We start from the raw sequence: 23921 nt of genomic DNA, 5'->3' as shown, positions 1-23921 counted from the left end.
TTTGAAAGGAAGAGAGAACAAGCAGGGGAGGGGCAAAGACGGGGGACACAGGATCCCAAGCGGGCCCCACTTTGACAGCAGCGAGCCCTACGAGGGGCTTGAACTCACAAACTGAGAGACCACAACCTAAGGTGAAGTCGAATGCTTGACTGACTCAGTCACCCAGGCACCCTTATTTGCTACTACATTAACATTTTTGTCATATTTCCTTTTTAATGCTTATTTATTTTTGAGAGAGAGAGAGAGAGAGGGAGAGAGAGAGAGAGAGAGAGAGAGAGAGAGAGAGAGAGAGAAACTGAGACACAGTGTGAGCGGGGGAGGGGCAGAGAGAGAGGGAGACACAGAATCCCAAGCAGGCTCCAGGCTCTGAGCTGTCAGCACAGAGCCCTATCGGGGCTCGAACTCACACACCTTGAGATCATGACCTGAGCCAAAGTCAGACGCTTAACTGACTGAGCCATCCTGGTGCCCCATACATTTTTGTTATATTTTCCAACTCATTACTGATGTATAGGAAATATAAACATTTTATTATGTACACATATATATTATACACACATTATCTAGTCATCTTAAACTCATTAGTTTGAAGTTTTTCTTTCCTAGGTAGATAATCTATCATCTGAAAATATTTATTTCAACCAATATCTCTACCTTTGATTTATTTTCTTATTTTTATTACACTATTTAGAACTTTCAGAACAATGTTTAATGTTTTGCCCTTACAAATGGCATTCTTGTCTTTAATGAAAATGTGTCTAGTTCAGTGTTCTTAACCCATCCCCTCCAACCTTCACAGGTTTTGGTTCCTTACGTCTGAGGGGGGGGGGATCCAGGTGACTGTGCTTTGTTAGCTACACAGGTAATATTGAAGCATCTTCTTTCCCAATACAACACTGAGGACCCTACTCTAGTATTATTCAATATAATTTGCATTATTTTTCATCTTAAGGACATATTGGTCCATTCTAGGTTTAAGAGCTATTCATTGGGAGTTGGATTTCATAAAATTCCCTTTTCAGCATCTCAATGATCCTCCCACTAAAATAAACTATGAAAACATACCTGTTTGTAGTCACCCAGAACTACCAAAGCAGGTAGGACATAAAAGGCCAGTCTTCTAGAGAGAGGAATCTCATTTGGGCAAATCTGATATTCTGTGCCATCTTCCTCTGGAGACATCCTTCCATGTTAGAGCAGCAAAGGGAAGAGACCAAGAAGTGGCTCAGTTGGTTGAGTGTTCGACTCTTGATTTTGGCTCAGGTCATGATCCCAGGATCGTGGGATCAAGCCCTGCATCAGGTTCTGTGCTGAGCACGGAGCCTGCTTAAGATTCTCTCTCTTTCTCTTTGACCATTTCCTTGGCTCGCAAGCGTGCTCTATCTCTCTTTCTCTCTCTCTCTCAAATTAAAAAAAAGAAGAAGAAGAAGAAGAAGAAGAAGAAGAAGAAGAAGAAGAAGAAGAAGAAGAAGAAGAAGAAGAAGTTGATCAAAAAGCAATGTGCCTAGCTGGCTCAGTTGGAAGAACATGTGACTCTTGATCTCAGGGTTGTGAGTTCAAGCCCCATGTTGGGTGAAGAGATTACTTAAAAATAAAATCTTTAAAAAAAAAAGAAGTTAAGCAAGAAGCAGTAACTAAGAGACTAAGAAACGTATCAATGTTTTTGGCAGACTTATGGGGCTAGGGAGTTCAGAGCCACCGTAGGGAGGGGCCTGTCAAACACTCTGGGCTTTCTTTCCACTGGGACCTGATGGTCACCTTTATGTGTCATCTTGGCTAGGCCACAGTACCCAGATATGTTTCTCTGGAGGTTTATTATTATTATTATTATTATTATTATTATTATTATTTTAGGTTTATTTATTTATTTATTTATTTTGAGAGAGGGAGAGAAAGAGAAGCTAAAGCAGGCTCTGCATGGTCAGCAGAGCTTGAACTCACAAATCATGAGATCATGACCTGAGATGAGATCAAGAGTTGGACACTTAACTGACTGAGCCACCCAGGTGACCTTCTCTGGAAGTATTTTAAAGATGAAACTAACAGTGAGGTGCCTGGGTGGCTCGGTCAGTTAAGCGAGTTAAGTCAGTTAAACGAGTCTGACTTCAGCTCAGGTCCTGATCTCGTGGTGTGTGAGTTCAAGCACTGCATCAGGCTCTGTGCTGACAGCTCAGAGCCTGGAACCTGCTTCAGAGTCTCCCTGCCCCTCCTCCACTTGCACTCTGTCTCTCTCTCTCTCTCTCTCAAAAATAAAATGAATATTAAAAAAAATTTTAGTATGCATCTTGTAAAAAAAAAAAGAAAGAAAGAAAAGACGATACTAACATTTAAATCAGTAGTCTTTGAGTTATGCAGAGTATCTACCACAAAAGGGATGGGTCTCATCCAGGCAGCAATGACCTTAACAGAGAAGACATCTTCCTGGAAGAAGAGAGAAAAAAGAAAACAAATTGTAAGTGGTGAGCTTATACCCAAATACACCAGTAATTACACTAAACTTAAATTGAGTAAATATTCCTACTTAAAGATAGTTTGGATATTTGATGATATCAAACTGGTAATTCACTACTTACAAGAGATGCATCTTAAATACAAAGATTCAGTAAAGTTGAAAGTAAGAAGTACTAGTCAAAAGAAAGTTATACCAATATGAGACAAAGTATGTTTTAAGGCAAGGTGTAGTCCTGAAGGAAAGAGAAGCAGTCTACCAGAGAATGTAACAATTCCACATTTGTATGCACCTAATAGCACTTGTATGTACACACACACACACACACACACACACACACACAGGGACAGAGAGAGAGAGCAAAAATTAACTAAACAAAAAGGAGAAATGGATACATTTGCAATCATACTGGAAGTAACACAACTTTCTCAGTAACTGATAGAACAAGGAGATAAAAAAAAATCAAGAAAGATATAGAGTATTTGAATAACAGGATTAAATCTTATCTGGTACAGACTGCTGAGTGAACATTTTTGTTTCCCTGAAATTGTTGCTATGGCCCCAAATGCAAACAATAGGCTCCAGGAGATGGCCAGAAATGGAACCCAGCACCTCCCCCAGGGCTGACTGAGAGGCAGCTCAGCCAACTTACTTTCTGGTGTCCTTACCCCAGGTATCTATGTGGGAAAGGCAGAGAAAGAAGTAGACTGAGTCTTCCCAGCTGAGTCCCCAGCCTTGGGGAAGAGCAGTGACGTAATGGATTCTTCGATTATTCTGTGGAGAAGGAGGGCTATATCCCCGCAAGTAAGGGGGGATTCCTAGAGGACAGTTTGGAGGATACAGGTGCCCATAACAGTTTGCATTTTCCATTTGGGTGTCTACTGGGGCAGTGGCTGTACTGATCTGCCTTGAGCCCACCTGAAGATGCTAGTGGGATGGCAATAATACGGCAGACCGTGGGGAAGTGTGGAGCAGACTGGACACCCTCAGTTTTGGGGTGTCCTCTTAGGATCAATGGGCACAGGGAAGGTGGTTGGACTGGAGTGTTCTTGCCAATGCCCAACCCAAGAGAAAGAATGTGGGTGTATCACTGGAGAAGGTGGGGATAAGGGAGGATAAGAGTATTTGAACTAGGCCAGACTTCCCATATCAAGGAAGTGTGAACTTGGGTGGAATAGTGCGGTTTGCACGGGACCCATGGGAAACTCCACATGTGGTCGTTACGAGAAAGCCAGCATTTGACAGTCGGTGCTAAATGGAGAAGTAACAGCCAAAGGAGAGAATGTTGAAATCTACCATACATCTAAGTAAAAAGACACATGTCCTTCCTTTTCCCTCTGGGATGACCCTGACCCTGGAGGAATTAGAAACAGACTATAGCCCTTTAGACTTTCTAAGTGTCTCAACCTTGGGCTGGCCTGGGAAGTCCCCCAGGATCCCCGTTATTTCCTTTATTTATTATCAGGCAGTGCCTTCCTTTGACTCCTACAGTCATCCTGTCCTTCCCATCAACCCTTGGAGCGTGGTGCCCCAAGTCCCTACCTTCATCCTCAGATAGGAAGAGCTGGAGGAGAGTTATAGTGGGCAGGGACGGGGGGATGGATGGGACTAGAGGGATTGATAGCCTTCCTGCTAGATGGTTCTTTTAAAAGTCAAGATCTCCCTGACACTCAGACCTGCCCACCCAGAAGGGTGGCTTTTAAATGAAAGCAGGAACTGTCCCCTTTCATTTTGTGATCAGGGGCTATGGTTTCCCTGGGGTATTAGGATCCTCTGCCCATCTCTCTAGGCAAGAGAAAGATGTTTCCCCTGTCCCCAAAGTGTGATTCACAGCAAACTATTGGCTTAGGCCTCATCGTTATTACTATGATTGTTATTATCAATACTGCCCCTTATTGAGTTGCGTCTATGTGCCCCAAATTGTCCTAAGCCTCTGTGTGTATGCATTCTCTCATTTGCTCCTGGTATTATTCACATTTCATAAAGTTGAAGACTTTGAAGCTGGAGAGGATAAGACACTTATTGAAATGACATAGCCAGTAAGTGAGGAAGCGAGGAATCCATCCCAGGTCAGTCTGGCTCTGGAGCCTGCTCGTAACCTCAGCATTACGTCCTCCCCTAGTGCGGAGGGGAAAAATATACTTGCAACCTGGGATTAGCTGAGAACTACTAGAAGTGTCCGAAGATGAGGTTCTCTCATCACAATGCTGTGCAGATAATTTAGAATCAGTCTTAATTTCAAAATGCTATAGCAAATGCAGGTCCTGCTTATCCTACATTTGGTTTAAGAATTCTTGGCTAGCTGAAATAACCTTTAACACATCAAATGAAGAAGCTGTGAGAACCCAAAATAGAAAAAGGCCACTCAGGACCTCATAAAAGTTAAAGTTTAGAATACATTTTTTCACCGTCTTAAAAATACTTTACTTCAATAACACCTTGTGGTGAGAATGGACTCTGGCAACAACAGCAGACTCGGGAAGGTTTTGAGCTGTTATTCTGGAAACTGAGTTTGTGTGGGACCAAACACCTGGGAAGTTCACTTCCTCTGGCTTTCACGAAACAAAGTCAACTGCCCCAATTTTTATAAATATGAGGCCGATCTCTGACTAGAGCCCAATTCACTGCCCAGACAATTTAAAAACTCGATCTGAATAAAGCACCCATGAGCAACTTTTTGTTTCTGGAGTTGTTAATACTTCTCTTGAACAATGGGCTCCCATCCCCAGTTTTATTGATTGTGTTTATTATTTATTTTTTTACTCTTTGGACTTAGCTGTGTTGAGCTAAACCCAGAATCCAGTTTATCTTTCTTGAGTGAGAACAACCTGGGCATCCTCTAACTCAAATTAAAAGTTGATTCGTGGGGTGCCTGGGTGGCTCAGTCAGTTAAGCGTCTGACTTCAGTTCAGTTCAGTTCTGATCTCCCTGTTTGTGGATTTGAGCCCCACCTCGGGCTCTGTGCTAGCAGCTCAGAGCCTGGAGCCTGCTTCGGATTCTTTGTCTCTCTCTCTCTCTCTGCCCCTCCCCCACTCACACTCTGTTTCTCTCTGCCTCTCAAAAATGAATAAATGTTAAAAAAATTTTTTAAAACGTCGATTTATTAATTCTATAAAGCTCTGTAACAAGTGGTGAAAATCCAGGATTCTCAGATGAGAATTGGATATAAGGAACAGATAGGCTTTAAAAAGCAATTCCACCACAGGTCACTGCTATAATTTTTGCCCTACAGTGGCAAGAATAATATCAAATTATCTGCAACTTTTATTGACCTTTCCTCAGTCTGGGCCATGGACAAATTGATTCAGCACTGCTATTCTACTTCATGGGCCAGAGCGGTGGGGGGAGGACGTTTTCCTGAGGGCTGATCCAGGATGAATTCGGACACCAGTACTTTTCCACTCATTAAAAAAAAAAAAAAAAAAATTGATACTATCTTTGGATGGGCCGGTTGCATAGCCCCTTGTTATTAAAAAAAACAAAAAGGAAGGAAGATATTCTTTTTTACTCTGATGACAAGGGCTTTATTTTCCTAGACAAAGAATGGTTTGTATATACAACAGACCCTGCTAGCCAATTATGGAAAGAAAGAAAGAAAGGCTACAAGATCAAAACCTTGAAGATTGGTTTTGGGTAGGTATTCCCCATGCAGGTATTCCCATGTTTTTCCCAAGTTCATAAATAAGGAGACAACCACATAGTCCAAATTTTGACTCCCCATATTGGCTTGTACAGACACCCTTTGTGGTTACTGCCAGTTCCTTTCCTGCTGTGAAAGGGGAATCGATGTAGTAAGTGACCCACAGGCTGTCTTACTAAAACTTTGGTGAGCTGTGTTAAAACAAAACAAAAACAGTTTGAAAGTTGAGAGCCTCAGATCTTACTCGGCCACCAATAAAGATTGGCAGCTGCACCCCCAAACACTTGCCAAAGATTACAATTCCAAGTTCACTGTCATTAAATATTAAAATGTCACTGAAAAGGAACTTGGAGTTGTTTAAAATTCATGCAGTCCACCATCTAGGTTAAGCTAGGTTAGCAGACAGCTAGTTGTTTGGGCTGAACTATATACTGCCCCAATGCCTGCACCCACCTGAGTTCCAGCAGAATTACTTCCTACTATATATTGTGCTTTACTACATATTGTACCTTACTATGTTATATATATAATATGCACATATTTTACTGTATCTTGTGCCATCTTTTACATGGCAAAACAGAACACCCTATTGTGTTGCTTGGGTTCATTGAACACATTTTAATATTATTTGTGACATCACACATCATGTGGCTCGTCTATACTGGGAATGTGAGTGATCACAGATTACATTTTTTGCTCTATTACCGGATCCATGTCGTTGCGTCCTTGTATGCTATATTCACTTGCCCCCATGTTCAATCGATTTATTTTCTCTTTCTAATATTTTACATATCCTGGAAAACCTTTCTATTGGTATCTAGAGTCTGGGGACTTGGCACTTAGTAGGCATACGGTAAATATTTATTGAAACAGTTAAAGGTGGAGTACAAATAAATTATAAAGAGTATGAGTTAAATTATAAAAGTAGAGGATAAATAAAGTGAAAACATTCATCTCTTCCTTGCTTGGGTCCCCTCAACACCCATACATGAAGTGGCTGCCCATCCTGTGTATGCTCATCAGTTAGGAAGATATTGCTCTCGTGCTATTTTATGGGAGTACGGCTCCTTTGTCTTACCCCATTATTCACTCCTTAAAGACAGAGAGCACAGCATTTACTTCTGTGTACTTTGAACAGTGCTCTGCACAAAGTAGGCGCTCACTAAATGCAAATTAAATGAATGAAAGATTCATGGCCTGGATGTGTGACACGCCTTTTTGGGAGTGAAGGGGTCACTACCTCATAATTTTGGTGCTATTATCTAAAGCTTGTAGCACTTGGTGTTTCCAGTTCTGTCTTAGTTTGCTCACCTTAGGTCATACTGCCCACAGTGGTGAAGGTAGGCCCTAGCTTTTTCTCCTAGGCACCTGCTGCAGACATCTGTTATCTTTGCTCGCCCAGCATCCACTCCTCCTTCTACTCTTGATGTCATCATGATTTTTCTTTGGAGGATGAATTCTCCCCTACTCTCAGTGCACATGGTTCACATGGTGTATAGGCACATGACTCAGGACTGGCCAATCAGAATATTCTAACCCCCTGGCCCTGGTGATTGGTCCGAGGATGAAGTCATGACCAAACCCATGACCCAACAACTCAATTCCAGGACTTTTTTTTGGGAACTTTTGGACACAGAAGTTTTCTTTTTCTTGTTGGACTCACCAAAACAATAGTATATAAACCTATATAGTATATAAACCTACAGCCATCAAAGCTACCATATTAGAAAAACTTACTTAAATGAACAAACACTGAGTATATAAGCCATCAAAGCTACCACATTGGGAAAACTTACTTAAACGAACAAACACTGAGTATATCCTTCAAAATGAGTCTCGGGGCATTTGGTGGAACCTGGCTCATTTGGTGGAGCATGTGATTCTTGGTCTCTGGGTTGTGAATTCAAGTTCCATGTTGGGTGTACAGATTTTAAAATAAAACAAAATCTTTAAAACAGGGGCACCTGGCTGGCTCAGTCAGTTAAGCGACTGACTCTAATTTCGGCTCAGGTCATGATCTCACTGTTCCTGAGATCAAGTCCCACGTCAGGCTGTGTTGACAGCGCAGAGGCTGCTTGGGATTCTCTCTCTCCCTCTCTCTCTCTCTGCCTCTCCCCTGCTTGTGCTCTGTCTGCCTCTCTCTCAAATAAATAAACACTTAAAAAGAGATAGAATCTGGGGTGCCTAGGTAGCTCAGTGGGTTAAGCGTCTAACTTTGGCTCAGGTCATGATCTCATGGCTCATGAGTTTGAGCCCCGCATCGGGCACTGTACTGACAGCTCAGAGCCTGGAGTCTGCTTCGGATTCTGTGTCTCTGTCTTTCTCTCTGCCCCTTCCCTGCATGCACTCTGTCTGTCTCTCTCTCTCAAAAGTAAATAAACCTTAAAAAATTAAAAAAAATAAAAAGACAAAATCTTTAAAACAAAACAAAAAAATGAATCTTGATGACAGTGGGCACTAGATCCAGCTGTGCCTGAACACCAGTTTGAATTGAGCTTTCTGCCAGTGGAATGAAAATAGTTCAGACTAACACAGGATTCCATTCTCATTATATGGTTTCTTCCTAGGCCACACTTAAGTTCCAAAGGCCATAATCAGAGGCCTTGTGCTTACACAACAACACTAAGACTGGGAACTAAAATATTTGTATAAACTTATCCTGAGTCTACCGTGGTTCAATTAAGAATAATATAAGGGGTGCCTGGGTGGCTCAGTTGGTCAAGTGGCTGACTCTAAACCTCAGCTCAGGTTGGGATCTCAGGGTTGTGAGTTCAAGCCCTGTGTCGGGCACTGTGCTGTGCATGAAGCCTACTTAAAAAAAATTTTTTTTTTAACTCCAAAGCCATGGGAAAAGTATAGAACATTAGGCTATGTGAGACAAGTTCTAGACACAGATGTTTAAGCATGGCAAGCAGAGCCGTTAAGAGCTGTTCAAGGTGGCAAAGGCACCAGTGCTGTTTTGAAGGCAAGGAGAGGTAAAGAGAGGAGACTGCCAGGAATCGGGAAATAACCACAGGGAATGGCTGAGGAATATCTAAGAATAGTCTTACTTCCTTTAGTCTAGGTGATGTTTCCACTTCTTTCACCCACTAATAACCCATTACTGTTTCTCCAACACAAGTAACAACCTACGTTCTCACTCAGGCCCAGGAAAAAGACAAAATAACCCTTTGGCCATTGCAGGAGTTCTTTTTTGGAGAAGAGTGAGATGGGGAAAGTAATCCTTGCCTAGGAACTAATCACAGAGACCTGCTGAGCCCGAATGGATACAGAGGACTTCTACAGGCCAAAAGCCCAGTTCTCTCTTCTTTAGGTCAGTTCTTTCTCAGCTCTCCACCCTCCAGGTTTTGTCCAAAGATCTCTGCTAGCTCTTGCAGGCAAGGTTTATGTTGAATGGGTTCCAGTAGTGAGGTCATCCTAATGGAAGGTTTCCATATATGACATGCCTCTGCTGCTGCGCCCAAGAGCATTCCCAAGGCCCTTTCACTGATGCTGTCCAAGAATAAGATCTTGGCCAAATTCCCACATTGAAGGGGCAGTGGAGCTTTGGTTTCTGAAAATAGCAGGCATTGTCCTTTTTGTTCAATTATAAAAGCAATATTGTTCTCCACAGAATATTTGGAAAATTCAAGAAAAGGATAGAAAGGGAAAAAAAGAATAATCACGCTATAATTCTCTCATCTGCAGATAACTAATATTAATATTTCGGTGTGCTTCTTTCTCGTTGTTTTATGAATACGTGTATCTATGTATGTTTTAGGAAGGCAGTATTGCATTGTGGTTAGGAGTATGGGTTTGAAAGTCTGATACCATTCATTTAAGGTTCTGTGGTCTTTGGCAACTTCTCTCTTTAAATCTTAACTCCTTCAACATTAAAGTTTGCTAATTTTTAAATGAGTCTACCACCAGGACGATATTGCTTTAACTTACAGGTTTATAGTAAGTTATCTAGTAATAAAATTTCCCCCAACATTCTTCTTTCAATTTTCAAAAATGGTTATTTCACTTATTCCAGATTAGTTTTAGACTAATATTTCCAAGTCTTAAAAAATGAGGTTGTTATAGACTTGCATTTTAAATTTACGGATCAATGAAAAAAGAATGAACATCTTTGAAGCACTAAGTCTTCCCCTCATGGAATATGGCCTATCTGCCTTCCCGTTTATTTTCTTCATGTCCTTCTGCAAAGCTTAGTAGTCTTCTTCCTGTATGTCTTGCACATTTCCTGTTAATTTTGTGCCAAGGTATTTTATAGTTTTGGTTGCTAGGATGAATGAGATTTCTTTCTCTCGGTCACAACTGGTGGCTTCTTGTGCTTGGAAAGCTATGTTAGACGTTTTCAGGGGACGACTGCTGCTCTCGATTAGGTCTAACCATTTTTCAGGATTCTCTCTAGATTTCTAGGTAGATACTTAGTTTGCAGCTAAAACTTGTGTCTCCTTTCCAGTAGTAAATTTTTTATCCTGCTTCATTACATCGGCTCGATTATCCTTTCAGGATACTGTGAGAGAATAGGGGTTGGAATGGGTCTGTCTTATCCCTGACAACATTATTTCTTTATTAAGAATGAGGCATCCTGAGCGTGTTGCATCACTGTTATACACAATATTGTACACCTGCAACTAATGTTAAGACTGTATGTTAACTACGTTGGAATTAAAATTAAAAAAAAAAAAGAATGATGCTGGGTGTTCTTTCAGATTTATGTTAATAAAGCTTCTTTTTTTCCTAATTTATTAGGGGAGTTTCAAAAATAAAGAACAAGTGTTGATTTTCATCTTCAAATACTTTATTACCCATGAGAGACTCTTGAGTCTGGTTTTTTTTTCCTTTGACCTACTTCTGTGAAATGTGATATTAATGGATTTCTTTTATGGGGCCATCGTTATCTTCTCAACCAACTCACCAAATGCATCAGGGCTCTGGAGCTGGATAGGTCTGGGCTGCCTTACTAGCTGAGTGAGGTATTGGGTTCTAAGCTCTTTTTTTTTTTTTCTTTGAGAGAACAAGTGAGAGAGCACGCATAAGCAGGGGAGAGGCAGAGGGAAAGGGAGAGGGAGGGAGGGAGGAAGGAAGGGAGGCAGGGAGAGAGAGAGAGAGAGAGAGAGAGAGAAAATATCTTAAGCAGGCTCTACACCCAGCACAGAGCATGACATGGGGCTCAGTCTCACAACTGTGAGATCATGACCTGAGCCAAAATCAAGAGTTGGACACTTAACCGACTGAGCCATCCAGGTGTCCCTAATGTGTTCTAAGTTCTTTTTTTTTTAAGTTTTTTCTTAATATTTATTTATTTTTGAGAGAGAGAGAGAGAGAGAGAGAGAGACAGAACATGAGTGGAGGCGGAGCAGAAAGAGAGAGGGAGACACAGAATCCAAAGTAGGCTCCAGGCTCTGAGCCATCAGCACAGAGCCCAATGTGGGACTCGAACTCACAAACCATGAGATTATGACCTGAGCTGAAGTCAGATGCTTAACCAACTGAACCACCCAGTGGTTAGAACCCTAATGTGTTCTAAGGTCTAATGCATCACGGGATGGACAATAAATGCTGGTAGTTATTGTTCCTTTACTATAAGGATACATTCATTAGTGCTTTATTTAGGATTCTATATTACTGAGTGCAGTGTGAAGTGTGTATATATGTGTGTGTACATGATTAGGTTGTGTTCATAAAAATGAGTTATGTTGGTTTTCTTATTTTCCCATGCTCTACAACAGTTAAAACAGCAAGAGATATTTACACACCAAAGTCCACAGCAGCACTATTCACAATAGTCAAGAAGTGGAGGCAACCCAAGTGTCAATCAATGGATGAGTGGATAAACAAAGTGATATATACACACGATGAAATATTATTCAGCCTCAAAAGGAAACTCTGACACATGCTACAACACGGATGAATCTCGAGGACATTATGGTAAGTAAAACAAATCAGTCATGAAAAGACAAATACTGTATGCTTCCATTTATATGAAGTATCCAAAGAAGTCAAATTCATTAAGGTGGAAAATAGAAGGGTGGTCGCCAGGGAGTGAGGGAGAGGGAGGAAAGGAGTGATAAAAGTTCTGGAGATCTGTTTCACAAGAATATGAATATACTTAACAGTCCTCAACTGTACACTTAAAAATGGTCAAGATGGCAATTTTTATGTTACGTGATTTTTTACCACAATAATCATTACCTTAAATAAATGGGCAAAATTCTCCAATCAAAAGACAGAGTGACTGAATGGATTTAAAAAACCCCAAGATTCCTCTATATGCTGCCTACAAGAGACTCACTTCAGATGCAAGGACATACACAGATTGAAAATGAAGGGGTGAAAAGAGATGTACCATGTAAATGGAAACCAAAAGAAAGTTGGGGCAGCTATACTTACATCAGACAAGATGACTTTAAAACAAAGACTGTAATAAGAGATAAAGGGCACTACATAATGATAAAAGGGGTCAATCCAACAAGAGAATTTAACATATGTAAATATTTATGCATGCAACCTGGGAGCATCTAGATATATAAAGCAAATATTTTAACAGACCTACAAGAAGAAATAGACAGCAATACAATAATAGTAGAGGATTTTAATACACACTCACATAATAGATCATCCAGATAGAAAACTGATAAGGAAACATCGGCTTTAAACAAAACTGAGGCCAGATTAACTTAACAGATATATACAGAACATTCCATCCCAAAGCAATGGAATACACATTCTTCTCAAGTGCATATGGAATACTCTCCAGGATAGATCATATATTAGGCCACAAAACATATCTTCACAAATTTAAAAAGGCTGAAATCATACCAAGCATCTTGTCCAATCACAATGGTAAGAAACTAGAAATCAATTACAAGAAGACAACTAGAAAATTCAAAAATATGTGGAGATAAACAACATGCTACCAAACAACCAATGGGTTGGTGAAGAAATCAAAAGCAAAAGCAAAAGCAAAATATACCTTGAGACAAATGACAATAGAAATACAACATACCAAAACTTACGGGATGCAGCAAAAGCAGTTCAAAGAGGAAAGTTAGCAGCAAAAAATGCCTACTTCAAGAAACAAGAAAAATCTCAAACAACCTAACTTCACACTTCAAGGAACTAGAAAAAGAAGAACAAATGAAGTCCAAAGTTAGTAGGAAAAAGAAAATAAAGATCAGAGCAGAAATAAATAGAGACTAAAAAGACGTAGAAAAAAAATCAATGAAACCAACAGCTGGTTCTTTGAAAAGGTAAACAAAATTGATAAGTCTTGAGCTATATTCACCAAGAGGAAAGAGAAAAGGTTCAAATAAATAAAATCAGAAATGAAAGAGGAGATGTTACAACTGATATAACAGAAATACAAATGATCACGAGACTACTATAATTACATATCAACAAATAGGGCAAAGTAAAAGAAATGGATAAATTCTAAGAAACATACAATCTTCCAAGACCAAATCAAAGAGAAAACCTGAATAGACTAATTACTAGTAAGGAGAGTGAATCAGTAATTTAAAAACTCCCTACAAACACAATTCCAGGACCATACATCTGCACAGGTAAGTTCTACCAAACATTCAAAGAATTAATACCTATTCTTTTCAAATTCTTCCAAAATAACAGAAGAGGAGGGAACATTTCCAAACTCATTTTACAAAGTTCAACATTACCTGATACCAAAACCAGACAAGGACACATCAAGAAAAGAAAATTAAAGGCCAATTTTCTGATGAACATAGATCCAAAAATCCTAAACAAAATATTAGCAAAGTGAATTCAACAATACATTAAAAGAATCACACGCCATGATCAAGTAGGGTTTATTCCAGGGATGTGGAGAAAAGGGAACCTTGTGCACTGTTGGTGGGAATATAAATCAGTGCAGCCATTTCTGAGTATTTATCTGAAGAAAATGAAAACACTACACTAGCTCAAAAAGATATATGCACCCACCATGTTCACTGCAGCATTATTTACGATAGCCATCATATGGAAACAATCTAAATGTTCACTGATGAACAGATTAAACAATATATACATATATACATATATATATATATATATATATATATATATCTTTACATATACATATATATCTGTAATGGAATATTATTCAGCCACAAAACAGAATTTTTAAATTGTAATATACACATAATCATTTACACATTGTGAAATATATACACACACACACACACACACACACATGCACAATACACAATGGAATGTTATTCAGCTATTTAAAAGAATGAAATCTTGCCATTTAACAACATGGATGGAACTTGAGGGCATTACGCAAAGTGAAATAAGTCAGAAAGAGACAAATACCATATGATCTCACTTATATGTAGAATCTTAAAAAACAAAACAAGCTCATAGGTACAGAGAATAGATTGGTGGCTGCCAGAGGAGGAGGAGGGGGGGGTGAGTGAAATGGGTGAAGGGAGTCAAAAGATACAGACTTTCAGCTATAAAATAAATAAGTCATGGGGATATAATGTACAATGTGGCAACTATAATTAATAATACTGTCATCACAAGAAAAAATTCTAACAATCTATAGTGATGGATGCTAACTAGACTTATTGTGGGGATCATTTTGCAATATATATACAAATGCCAAATAAGTATGTTGTACACCTGAAACTAATATAATGTTGTATGTCAATTATACCTCAATTTAAATAATTAATTAATTAAAATAAATCAGAATGGTGATATGATAAAGAAAATGGCATGAGAATTACCTGTTCCTTGAAAGTTTGAAAGAACTCATTCATAGAAGCATATGGAGATAATACTTGTACACTTTTCTCCATTTCTTCATTGATTATTGATCTTTCAGGTCTTCCACTTAGCTTAAGATAATTAAGACAATTTTGGTTTCATTCACACTTATAATTTTTTTTTTACCAGAAGATCACCTATTTCACTAAGTAGCAAATTCATTAACCTAGTTACACATAGTACTTTCTTATACATTTGTTGTATACCCTTGTTCATTTCTAATTTTGTGTTTTTCCTTTTTGACTATTTCATTGTTTTTTCAAAAAATGACATTATGAATGTATCTACCAATTCTCCTATTTTAAAATTCAATAATTTCTGCTATGGTATGTGTTTCTTTTCTCTTGGCTTTCCTGGTCTATATTTTGTTCTTTTTTTTCTCATTTGAATCAAATGCTTGATTTTTTTTTATTCTTTCTTATTAAATAGTGAAAGCACTTAAAGTTCTAAATTTCCAACTCTGTACACTTTGTAGAAATTCCAGATGTTCTCACCTATGATACTGCATTATCATTCATCTCTAAATAACTAAATGGCTTTATATGCAGATTTTATTCTCACGTGCTTTCCTTCTTTTACCTTCTAAGAGGTAATCTTCTATGATTAACTTGTGAATTTTTAAATCGTACAATCTTTAAAATCAGTATTCAAAACATATGCACATTTACTGCTCTGTTCCCCCCAACACCTCCAAAGATGTCCCACTTTAGTAGCCGGGTGACTTTGGACAAGTCTGTGCACGTATTCCTATCTTTCTGAGTGTCAACCACTATTCTGGGAGCTGAGAATACAAGGGTGGACAAGACAAAGTTGCTGTTCTCAAGGAGTATACTTTAGATACATAAGCTAGAAATAAACAAGATGATTTTAGCTAATGACAGTGCTACTCAGAGAGTTAAAGGAAGGTGTGGTGGAGTGATGGGGTGGAGGCGCTTTAGGTGGGGTTGTCAGGGGAGACCACTGCCAACTGCCACATCCCATGAACTCATCTTGGTCGTTAGCCCAGAAAACCCCTCCTGAGCCATTTGGCGCCATGCGACTCCACTTGTTTTAAACTGTTGCCTTCCTTGGCTTCTGTGATAAGATAGTGGTGCCGCTATCTCCTGGTCTCCTCCTGCCTCTCTGACCTCCCCCCTTTCAGCCTTCCTGGCATCTTCTCTTGACTACCCAGAGAATGGAGCCTGTTGGGCAGGATAACCATCTGTCCTGGCAGTTGGAAGAGAGCTCAACTGCCGGCTCCCTCTGCTGAGAGCTCTTGCTCATATTCAAACCTTCGGCACAAGGTGACACTGGGGTGGCAGCACAGGCCCCAAAAGCAACATCTGAGGCAAGGCATTAAGATGGCCTCCCGCAAAGTGGAGACAGATCTTCTCAATGAGGGCACAGGTCCAGCTGGCTTCCTAACACACAATTCAACACCAAAGACTCTATTTCAAGGAAGGGCTAAGCAAAAGAAAGTAAGGAAGTGCTACGCTGACTGAAAAAGGCACTCAACACAGTGCTGGAAAACAAGCATGATCCCTGCCCTTACAGAATTTACGTGAGTTCAGACACGACCTACATAGGAAGACAGTGAGAAAACACTGCGAAACAGCAAAAAAATCCGCAATCACGTTACGGGAAACAGCCTATAAATGCCACTGGAGTTCAAAGAAGGAACCCTCGGAGTGAATTTACCAGTGAGAGAAGGAGCTAGAGGAGGCAGAACTTGAACAAAGACCTACAGGAATTAGGTTTGATCGCCAAAGAAGGACACAAGAGCCCATGGCTGTGCAGTGCAACCGGCCTGGATTCTGGATCCAGCAGGCACAGTGAATGATACTGGACACAGCCTATAAGCCTATGGCCCCGCTTCTAAGCCCAAGTAGGCTAAAGTCAACCCAAAAACTCAACCCTGGATTAAGGAACGCAGACTTCATGAAGAGGGTCAAAGTTCTCTTCCTCTTCTTTCACCTCAAAAAGTAGCTGGAACAACCAAGTGGGAGGTTAAGCTATTTGGAGCCTAGGTCCAGCCAGTGATAAAGAATGCGGATCTGGCTCAAGAGTCTTCTAGCTGGAAGTTGTGTGGTATAAAAGTCTAGTAGGTAGAAGCAACATTTCTGGAGACACCAAAAACAGGTACCTTCAATCTTTATAGCATTTTACGGCTCTCGGGCTTGCACATGGATTTCATTTTGTCTTCATTTGGGGTAGGCGTTATCAGGCTGACCCCATTTTATAGATTTTTTTTAAAAGTCTGGGAAGTTAAGTGACTTGTGGGTGAATAAAGAGCTGGACCTAAAAGTGAGGTCTTAAATGTTCGGAGTGGCACTTCCTCTCCAGAGAATAATGTTTCAGTGGTCCTGATCCAAACAGGCCTTCTCAGTGCCCAGGCCAAGCTCCTCACAAAAAGAAATGAGCTTTGACTCAGAAGTTCCACTCCTGGTCACAAGTGTGAAAGATCCTTAGACAAACTGGTCTCCAAACCCAGGTGGGGTTAAAACGCTGAGATACCAGGGGGAGGAGTCAGGGGACACAATACCAACTGACAAATGTTTTTTAGGAAACAACTGGTTTGGTCCTAAAACTGTTCTCAAAATCTATTTGAAATAGACCAAAGTTGCGGGATTCACTGGGATTTCACGCCATTAAAGCTTCATTCTCAGGGGTCGCCATTTCTCCCAACCCCCACACAAAAATTTTTTCCTTCCACCTGGACAGCTAAAACCCTGAAGTAGCAATCAACAGTCAAAGGGGGTAGGCATCGTGATTTTAAAATTGGGGGTGCCAAAATGAAATCTGAGACCCTAGCCTCTCAAAGCAACAAATATCCACCACACTAGCCCCACTAGGGAATGCTTCTCCCCATGTTGCCTTTTAAGGTGACTGCTACCTGACAAAGCAAGTGATTTCTTTCTTAAAGGCTTAAGTGATTTCTTCTTCCTCTTTGGTGATGTTTAACGGAGTATGTGAAAATGATCATCTGAAGAAACACAGCCCTGCCCCGAATCCCAGGAGGACAGCTTCCCCAGAGTCTGTCTGCACCCGGCCCATGGCACTTGGGAGGGTCTACGCCTCTGAAGCCAACTGGGAAGCAACCAGACACTGCCCTCCCTCCCTACTCAGCCCAGACCAGTATGCATGGTGCTCCTTCCTATGGCTTGGGAGAGCAGAAAATCTTTCAGGAGCTCAGGAATCAGTCTCTCCACTGAGCAGTTGCTACTTTTTCAATATAAGCTGCTTTCCTCAGGTTTCATGGTCTGGTTCCCTTTTATTCACAATATGGAATCCTTTCCCCTTTTCCCTGCAACTCTGGCTCCTTTTCTCTTTCATGCACCTGCCCTGTCCCCCTGCTTCCTTGGGTGCTGGATTGATACCACATCTCTCCCCCAGAGCTAAGGGGAAGAGACACTGAAATCACCCTGTGCAGAGTGGCTACACTGCAGCAGGTGCAAAGGGGGCATTTGCTGACTGGTTTTCTGCTCCTGGGAAGCCTCTGAGATTTCTTGTACACAGGTGCAGAGGCAAAAAAAAAAAAGAAAGAAAGAAAGAAAGAAAGAAAGAAAGAAAGAAAGAAAGAAAGAAAGAAAGAAAGAAAGAAAAGTGGCCATTTGGTAAAAAGTAAATGATCAATGCAGTTGTGACACATGACATATTCAGTTCACTTTGTTTCAACAAACTTTTGTAGAATGCCCTTGAAGTGTAGAGATGGATAAGAGAGCTCCCAATTCTTAGGTATAGTGGCCCCTGAACTATGACTCCTGCAGTGCTTTTCAACCCTGGCTGCACCCTAGCAGCTTTAGAGACCAAAAGAAAAACAAAACAAAAAACACTGTCTGGGACCCCGCCCCAGAGATTTGGAATTCATTGGTGTGGGGTTGAGCACAAGCATCAGTAGTTTTTTAATGTGTATTTGAATGTGTAGCCAGGGACAAGAGCGTTATGTGGCCATATGCAGAAAGTTCTGAGTAAAGGCTAAATTTAGGTCTTAGGCAATGCAAAGATATTGCAGGTTTTGGAGCAAGAGAGGAAATATGAGGATGGCTGTAATATGGGAAGCTTCTCCTGACTGTACTGGGCAGAACACACTGGAGTCAAGAAATACCAGAGAGAGAGAGAGAGAGAGAGAGAGAGAGAGAGAGAGAGAGAGAGAGAGAGAGAGAGAGAGAGAGAGAGAGAGGGAGGAGAGACCTGGTAAAAACCTACTATTGCACTAGTCCAAGTAAGGGGCAATAAAGCCCTGAGCATGGAAAGAAAAGGATGAATTTCCGAGAAAGTACCAAACTGGGGCAATTACAGGACTGTTAAGGCAAGGTGGAACAGCCCAGGCTGCCTCTGGGGCCGCTGGAGGGAAAGGAAGGCAGTGATAGGACAGGCACTCTTCCTCCTTCCCAGAGTCACTTGGCCCCATGTTCCCACTTACACTGGAACTACAGAAAAAAGAATTTCTGATACCTGGGAGTTAAGAACCCAACAGAAGAAGAATATAGAGACTCGGTTCTTCCAGGGGAAAAGTTCAAGGACACTAACCTAAGTGATAAAGAACTTAATATATTCAGGACACAAAACTTCAAAATGAAGCCAAACTTCATACATTTGCAGAATTTTTCCTATAGAATTTTAATATAAAAAGAAACATGTTTCTCTTATGCAAGGTATTTACCCTCTTGCCGTCCCCTGAGGGGTCACAAGCAGTACCATTATTTCTAGGCCACTTTACAATGCTAGGCTCAGCTCATAGAAAGGAAAATATAGAATCAACTGCAGTGTCAAACCCCTTCCTAAATGTTGCCTGAGTCAGAAAAGAATAAACAACATCATAAAATCGGTAGGGTGGGGTGGCAAGGGAATGTAATCATTCATTTGGTATAACCTGGCACTCCAAACAAAGGCTCTATTATCTTTAGCTGAAAGCTTTTAGGGCATACGGAGGAAGTGAATGGGATGACCCACTTGAGACAACACCAAAAGAACAGAGAATTTCACAGCCCTGGAAGACGCAACAGGCAGACAAAAACCACTCAACAGTTCACTGTGAACTGGGACACACCTTCAATACCAGCACAGCTCAAGTTCCATTTTCCCCTCACCTTTCCCCAAACAACCAGACCTTTCAGTTAGCCTGTTTAGACAACACTTGATCAAACAGATCACTCTAGAGCACACACACACACACACACAAAATAAGTTAATGGTTATTTTATTGTAGAAGAAAAAATATCCTGAAATATTTGTTAAATAACAATACTTCCTGACAAAAATCATTCTTCAGGGTTTTCAAGCCCCACTATCTGGTCAAGGTGGGCTGTCCCTCATCCACGTAATAAGCTTCATTAATATTGTCATAAACCACAGAAAAACCCAAAGATTTTCTAAGTGGCTTCCAAATTTCTGCAGAGATGCCCTTAAAAATTCCAAAGGTAAATAAACAAGTTGGCAGAGAAACCAGAAGGCTAGCTGAGAAGAAAAAAAATGTTAACAACTGGTGAATCTAGAACAAAGGGTATGTAAGTGTTCACTACACCATTTTAACAACTTAATTTTTTAATTGCAGCCAGACTGAAAAGTTGTCTTAGCATGGTCATGCTATTCTCCACACTTGCCTAAGAAATACAGCCAATTATTTTTTTTCAAACCAGAAATAGAAAATCAGTTTTCCCCCAGGTGATACTCACTTTCAATTCTGTCTAAAAAAGCTTTCAGAGCTTTCTGGAAAGTTTAAATTAAGGGGCTACAGTACACTGGTATGGTTTTATAATTCTTGGGAGGTGTTCAAGTCAAGTTCTCATCGAAGGTCTGTGATGGTCACTGCTCTGTCCACAACGGTCACGTGGCTGCAGCTCTACAACAGGGAAAAAGAAAGAAAGAGAAAGTCCTAAAAAATTCTAAGAAGTCATTTGTTTAAAACTTACTTAACATGCTTATTCTGACCAGTGGTTCCCAGTCTGGAAGCCAGGCTGCTACTTAAATGGCAGTTATCGTAAGGGGTCTGGGAATCAGTAACTTTCTAATCCCTACCTGTACATAGCCTGAATCAATGTGGGCCCATATATCTTCATTCACTTTTCAAATGAATGTATATTCTAGAGACGTTCACAAAATACACACTTATTTGAAAGAATTGCTGAGTTCATTAGTTTTTTGGGGGTCACTATGTCAACCAGCTAATACAGCGTACCCACTGACACATGGGGAACGCTTACTTTTGGCATGCAAAGAGGCCTTTATAACAGAAAACCTGGGCACTTTTCTTGCAGCCTCTGTTTCATCATCCTGGTACCTAGACACTTATTACATTCTAAGGCAGACTGACCTATTTTTCAACAGATCTGTCAGAAAGTGCTTTCTCATGCTCAGCTGAAAACTCATTCCACGAGGTCTTAGTTTTAGTTCTGGGAGTCCTATGAAATGCACTCGATACCTTTCTATACAACAATTCTTCTGAAACTTAAAGCCGGTTTTCAGAGCCTCCCTGAGGTTTCACTTCTAAACATCCCCAGTTCCTTTTATGTGACAAGGTTCTGAGTCCCTTTTCCATACTGGTCACTTTTTAATGAACCCAAAAGAAATAACACCCCACAGCCAGGAAGGAGTGAAGCAGCCTATCACATTAGATTTGAGGGGCAAATTGAAACATACTGCTCTAACAGCAACTGAAACTTTTTATTCACAGAATACAACTTAGGAAAACAAGCTTCCTAGAAGGGTCATAAAAATCCCTATTATTTAAGCAAAATTGCAAAATCAAATATATTTTACCTATCTTAAATGGCTTTTTTCCTTTGAATTCAAATCCCTTATTGAAGTACAGGCTTAGCAACTGGTGTTGACGAAGGGAAAAAACCTAACATTTAACAAGCCAGCTCCTGCACCAGGTGCTTTCTGGATATTACTTCATTTAATCCTCTCAATAACCCTATCAAGTAGGTATTACCATCACTGTCATTCCCCTTTACAGATAAGAGGCTGAGGCCCAGGAAGATGAAGTCTGATCAAAGTCAGACAGTCCTTCGATGGCAGAGCTACGACTCAAATCCACTGCTATCCCACACTGCTTCCCATGTATGTCCTTATTGGGAAGATTTGCAAAGATAAGTGACGAGGCTGATCTTCTATGTGGGTCAGAAAAGACAATGCACCTCACCAGCTCTGACCGTCCTCCCTGCTTGAAGCACAGCCCTGATTTCTTCTACACAGATACATACGCAGAAGAGAGGTGGATCCTTGCTGTGTGGATGAAATCCTTTCTGGCGACAGGAGGAAATCTCCTCTAGTCCATGGTCAGTTAGTTTAAAGAATCCAGTTCTGCAATAAGAAAAAGCAGGCCCAAGTCAAGCAAAGGTGTCTACCCAGTCCCAAACACACACACAGAACTCATTTTGAGACAGCTTCAAAACTATGCTGGCACACAGGTCTCTTTTCTGGTGAATGAATCAGAGTTAGGGAATGACTCATCACTGCCACCACACTAGTTTTGCTGGGAGAATTCATAGTAAATAACAGGATTTAGAATGAAAAAGAATTTAACTGAGATAATTTGTTTGATTTTAAATTCTCTAATCTGACATCAGTCTTTTGAAATTCCCATTGCTTCAAGTCAAACACTTCAAATTTCTTATGTCCTTTTCTTAGAAAAGCATTGAAATTGTTGCTTTGATATCTTCTTAAACAAGAATAGTAGGAGCATCCAGATATGGTGCTTAAAAGGAAACCTTTTAGAACAGCCAGTTAATACCACAGTCTATATACTTTACACAGAACAAGGTCTTCCAAATAGAGAACTTTTCCTTGGAGGCTTTTCCCCACTGTCTCCTTGTAATGCCCAGAACCACATCTATGTACTTACTCCTGGAACTTGGGGGAGCAAACAATGGCTATTGACTCTGGCAACATCATCTGGTAGGAACAATGAGTGTGTAGGTCAACACTGGAGAGGAAGGCGGTCTGCGTGGGATGAGTCTGAGAAGAGGAAAACATGTCTGAGACCCTCTGAGTGAAACAGCCAAGCCTGGCCCATAAAGGAAACAGACCCAAATGGTTCTCAATAGCTGGCCACAATCCCCTCACAAGCACAAAGTCACTGGCAGCCACAAGGGGGTATGTCTGAAGTTCATTACTTTTGAGCACTGTAAACAAATATAAGTTAACATGAGTATGAGAGGAAACTCATAATTTCTAATTGATCATCAAGACTTATTTGGCCCCTCACAAGCTCTCTCAGGGCAATGGAGAGTCATCCATTCTGGAATAGATGGTATATGCTGTCCAATATTTCAAAATGATAAAAGTCAAGGACTTAACAAACCACACTTGGATGAACAATTCCTCTTCCAGACAGAAGTGTTAAAAGGTCAAGAATGAGTGTGGAGCTCTACGGGCAATGACAAAAGCTGTCCTATGGCTAAAGCATACCATCCAAGGATAGGAGAAGCAGGGGACAATAGTAGTTACATCATACAAAGGACCCTATCTTGTTTGGGAAAAGGACCAAGATACTGAAATTTGAGGGTAATCAGTTAAAGCACCATCGAAATGTACATTCAGTTTCTATTGTTTTCAATCATTTAATGTTTTATTGAACACATTCTTTGTATACAAATGAATAACCATATAATGCCTTATGTTAATCTTAGAAGGGTGTGACTGTAGAGAACAAGAATGGAAAAAGACGACCCAATATGACTCAAAAAGACCACCAACCTTCACTGACAGAAAGCACAGAAAATAAATAAGTGTACTTGATCAGCATTTTCAAACCTGCCATGTACAAAATGAAGCTCCTGAGGAGCCGGTCAAAAGCACAGGCTCCTGTGCCCCACCCCTAGAAATAGCCATCCTGAAATTTAAAAAAGCCATTCAATGATTCTTATGTGCAGCATCATCTGAGAAGCACCACCCCACAGAATGCTGTGACCAGCTCACTGTGGAAGAGGCCTGCAGGACAGGAACGTGTTAGCTGAGTGCTGACAGCAAATCCACACGCAGATCCTCATGGGGCAGGTAAGAACTTTGGTGACTACAAAGGAAAAATAGTTTCTACCTAATAATATGATCCTACAGACTGCTAGGGACAAA

General features: G+C 40.5%; 1 protein-coding gene across 4 annotated transcripts in view; it reads right to left on the bottom strand.

The window, feature by feature from the left end:
• Nucleotides 1–2325: 2325 nt before the first annotated feature.
• The window catches only part of LOC102959025 (STAM binding protein), a 54234-nt gene continuing 32638 nt past the window's right edge, over nucleotides 2326–23921 (bottom strand). For 3 of the 4 annotated variants that reach the window (XM_042981748.1, XM_015538062.2, XM_015538063.2), the window contains exons 8-10: nucleotides 22693–22805; nucleotides 22052–22151; nucleotides 20031–20688 (exon numbers count right to left, since the gene is read on the bottom strand). In XM_042981748.1, coding sequence (XP_042837682.1) covers nucleotides 20632–20688; nucleotides 22052–22151; nucleotides 22693–22805 — 270 coding nt within the window. In that variant the 3' untranslated portion in view covers nucleotides 20031–20631. Of the gene's footprint in view, nucleotides 2422–14827; nucleotides 14939–20030; nucleotides 20689–22051; nucleotides 22152–22692; nucleotides 22806–23921 lie in introns of those variants that run through there. The other variant, XR_006215825.1, reaches the window with a different exon arrangement.

The sequence above is a fragment of the Panthera tigris genome, chromosome A3 (assembly GCF_018350195.1).
Source record: "Panthera tigris isolate Pti1 chromosome A3, P.tigris_Pti1_mat1.1, whole genome shotgun sequence".
In the NCBI taxonomy this organism is placed as follows: Eukaryota; Metazoa; Chordata; class Mammalia; order Carnivora; family Felidae; genus Panthera; species Panthera tigris.
Note: the sequence above shows the minus strand (reverse complement) of the source record. Positions and strands in the feature narration are given on the sequence as shown.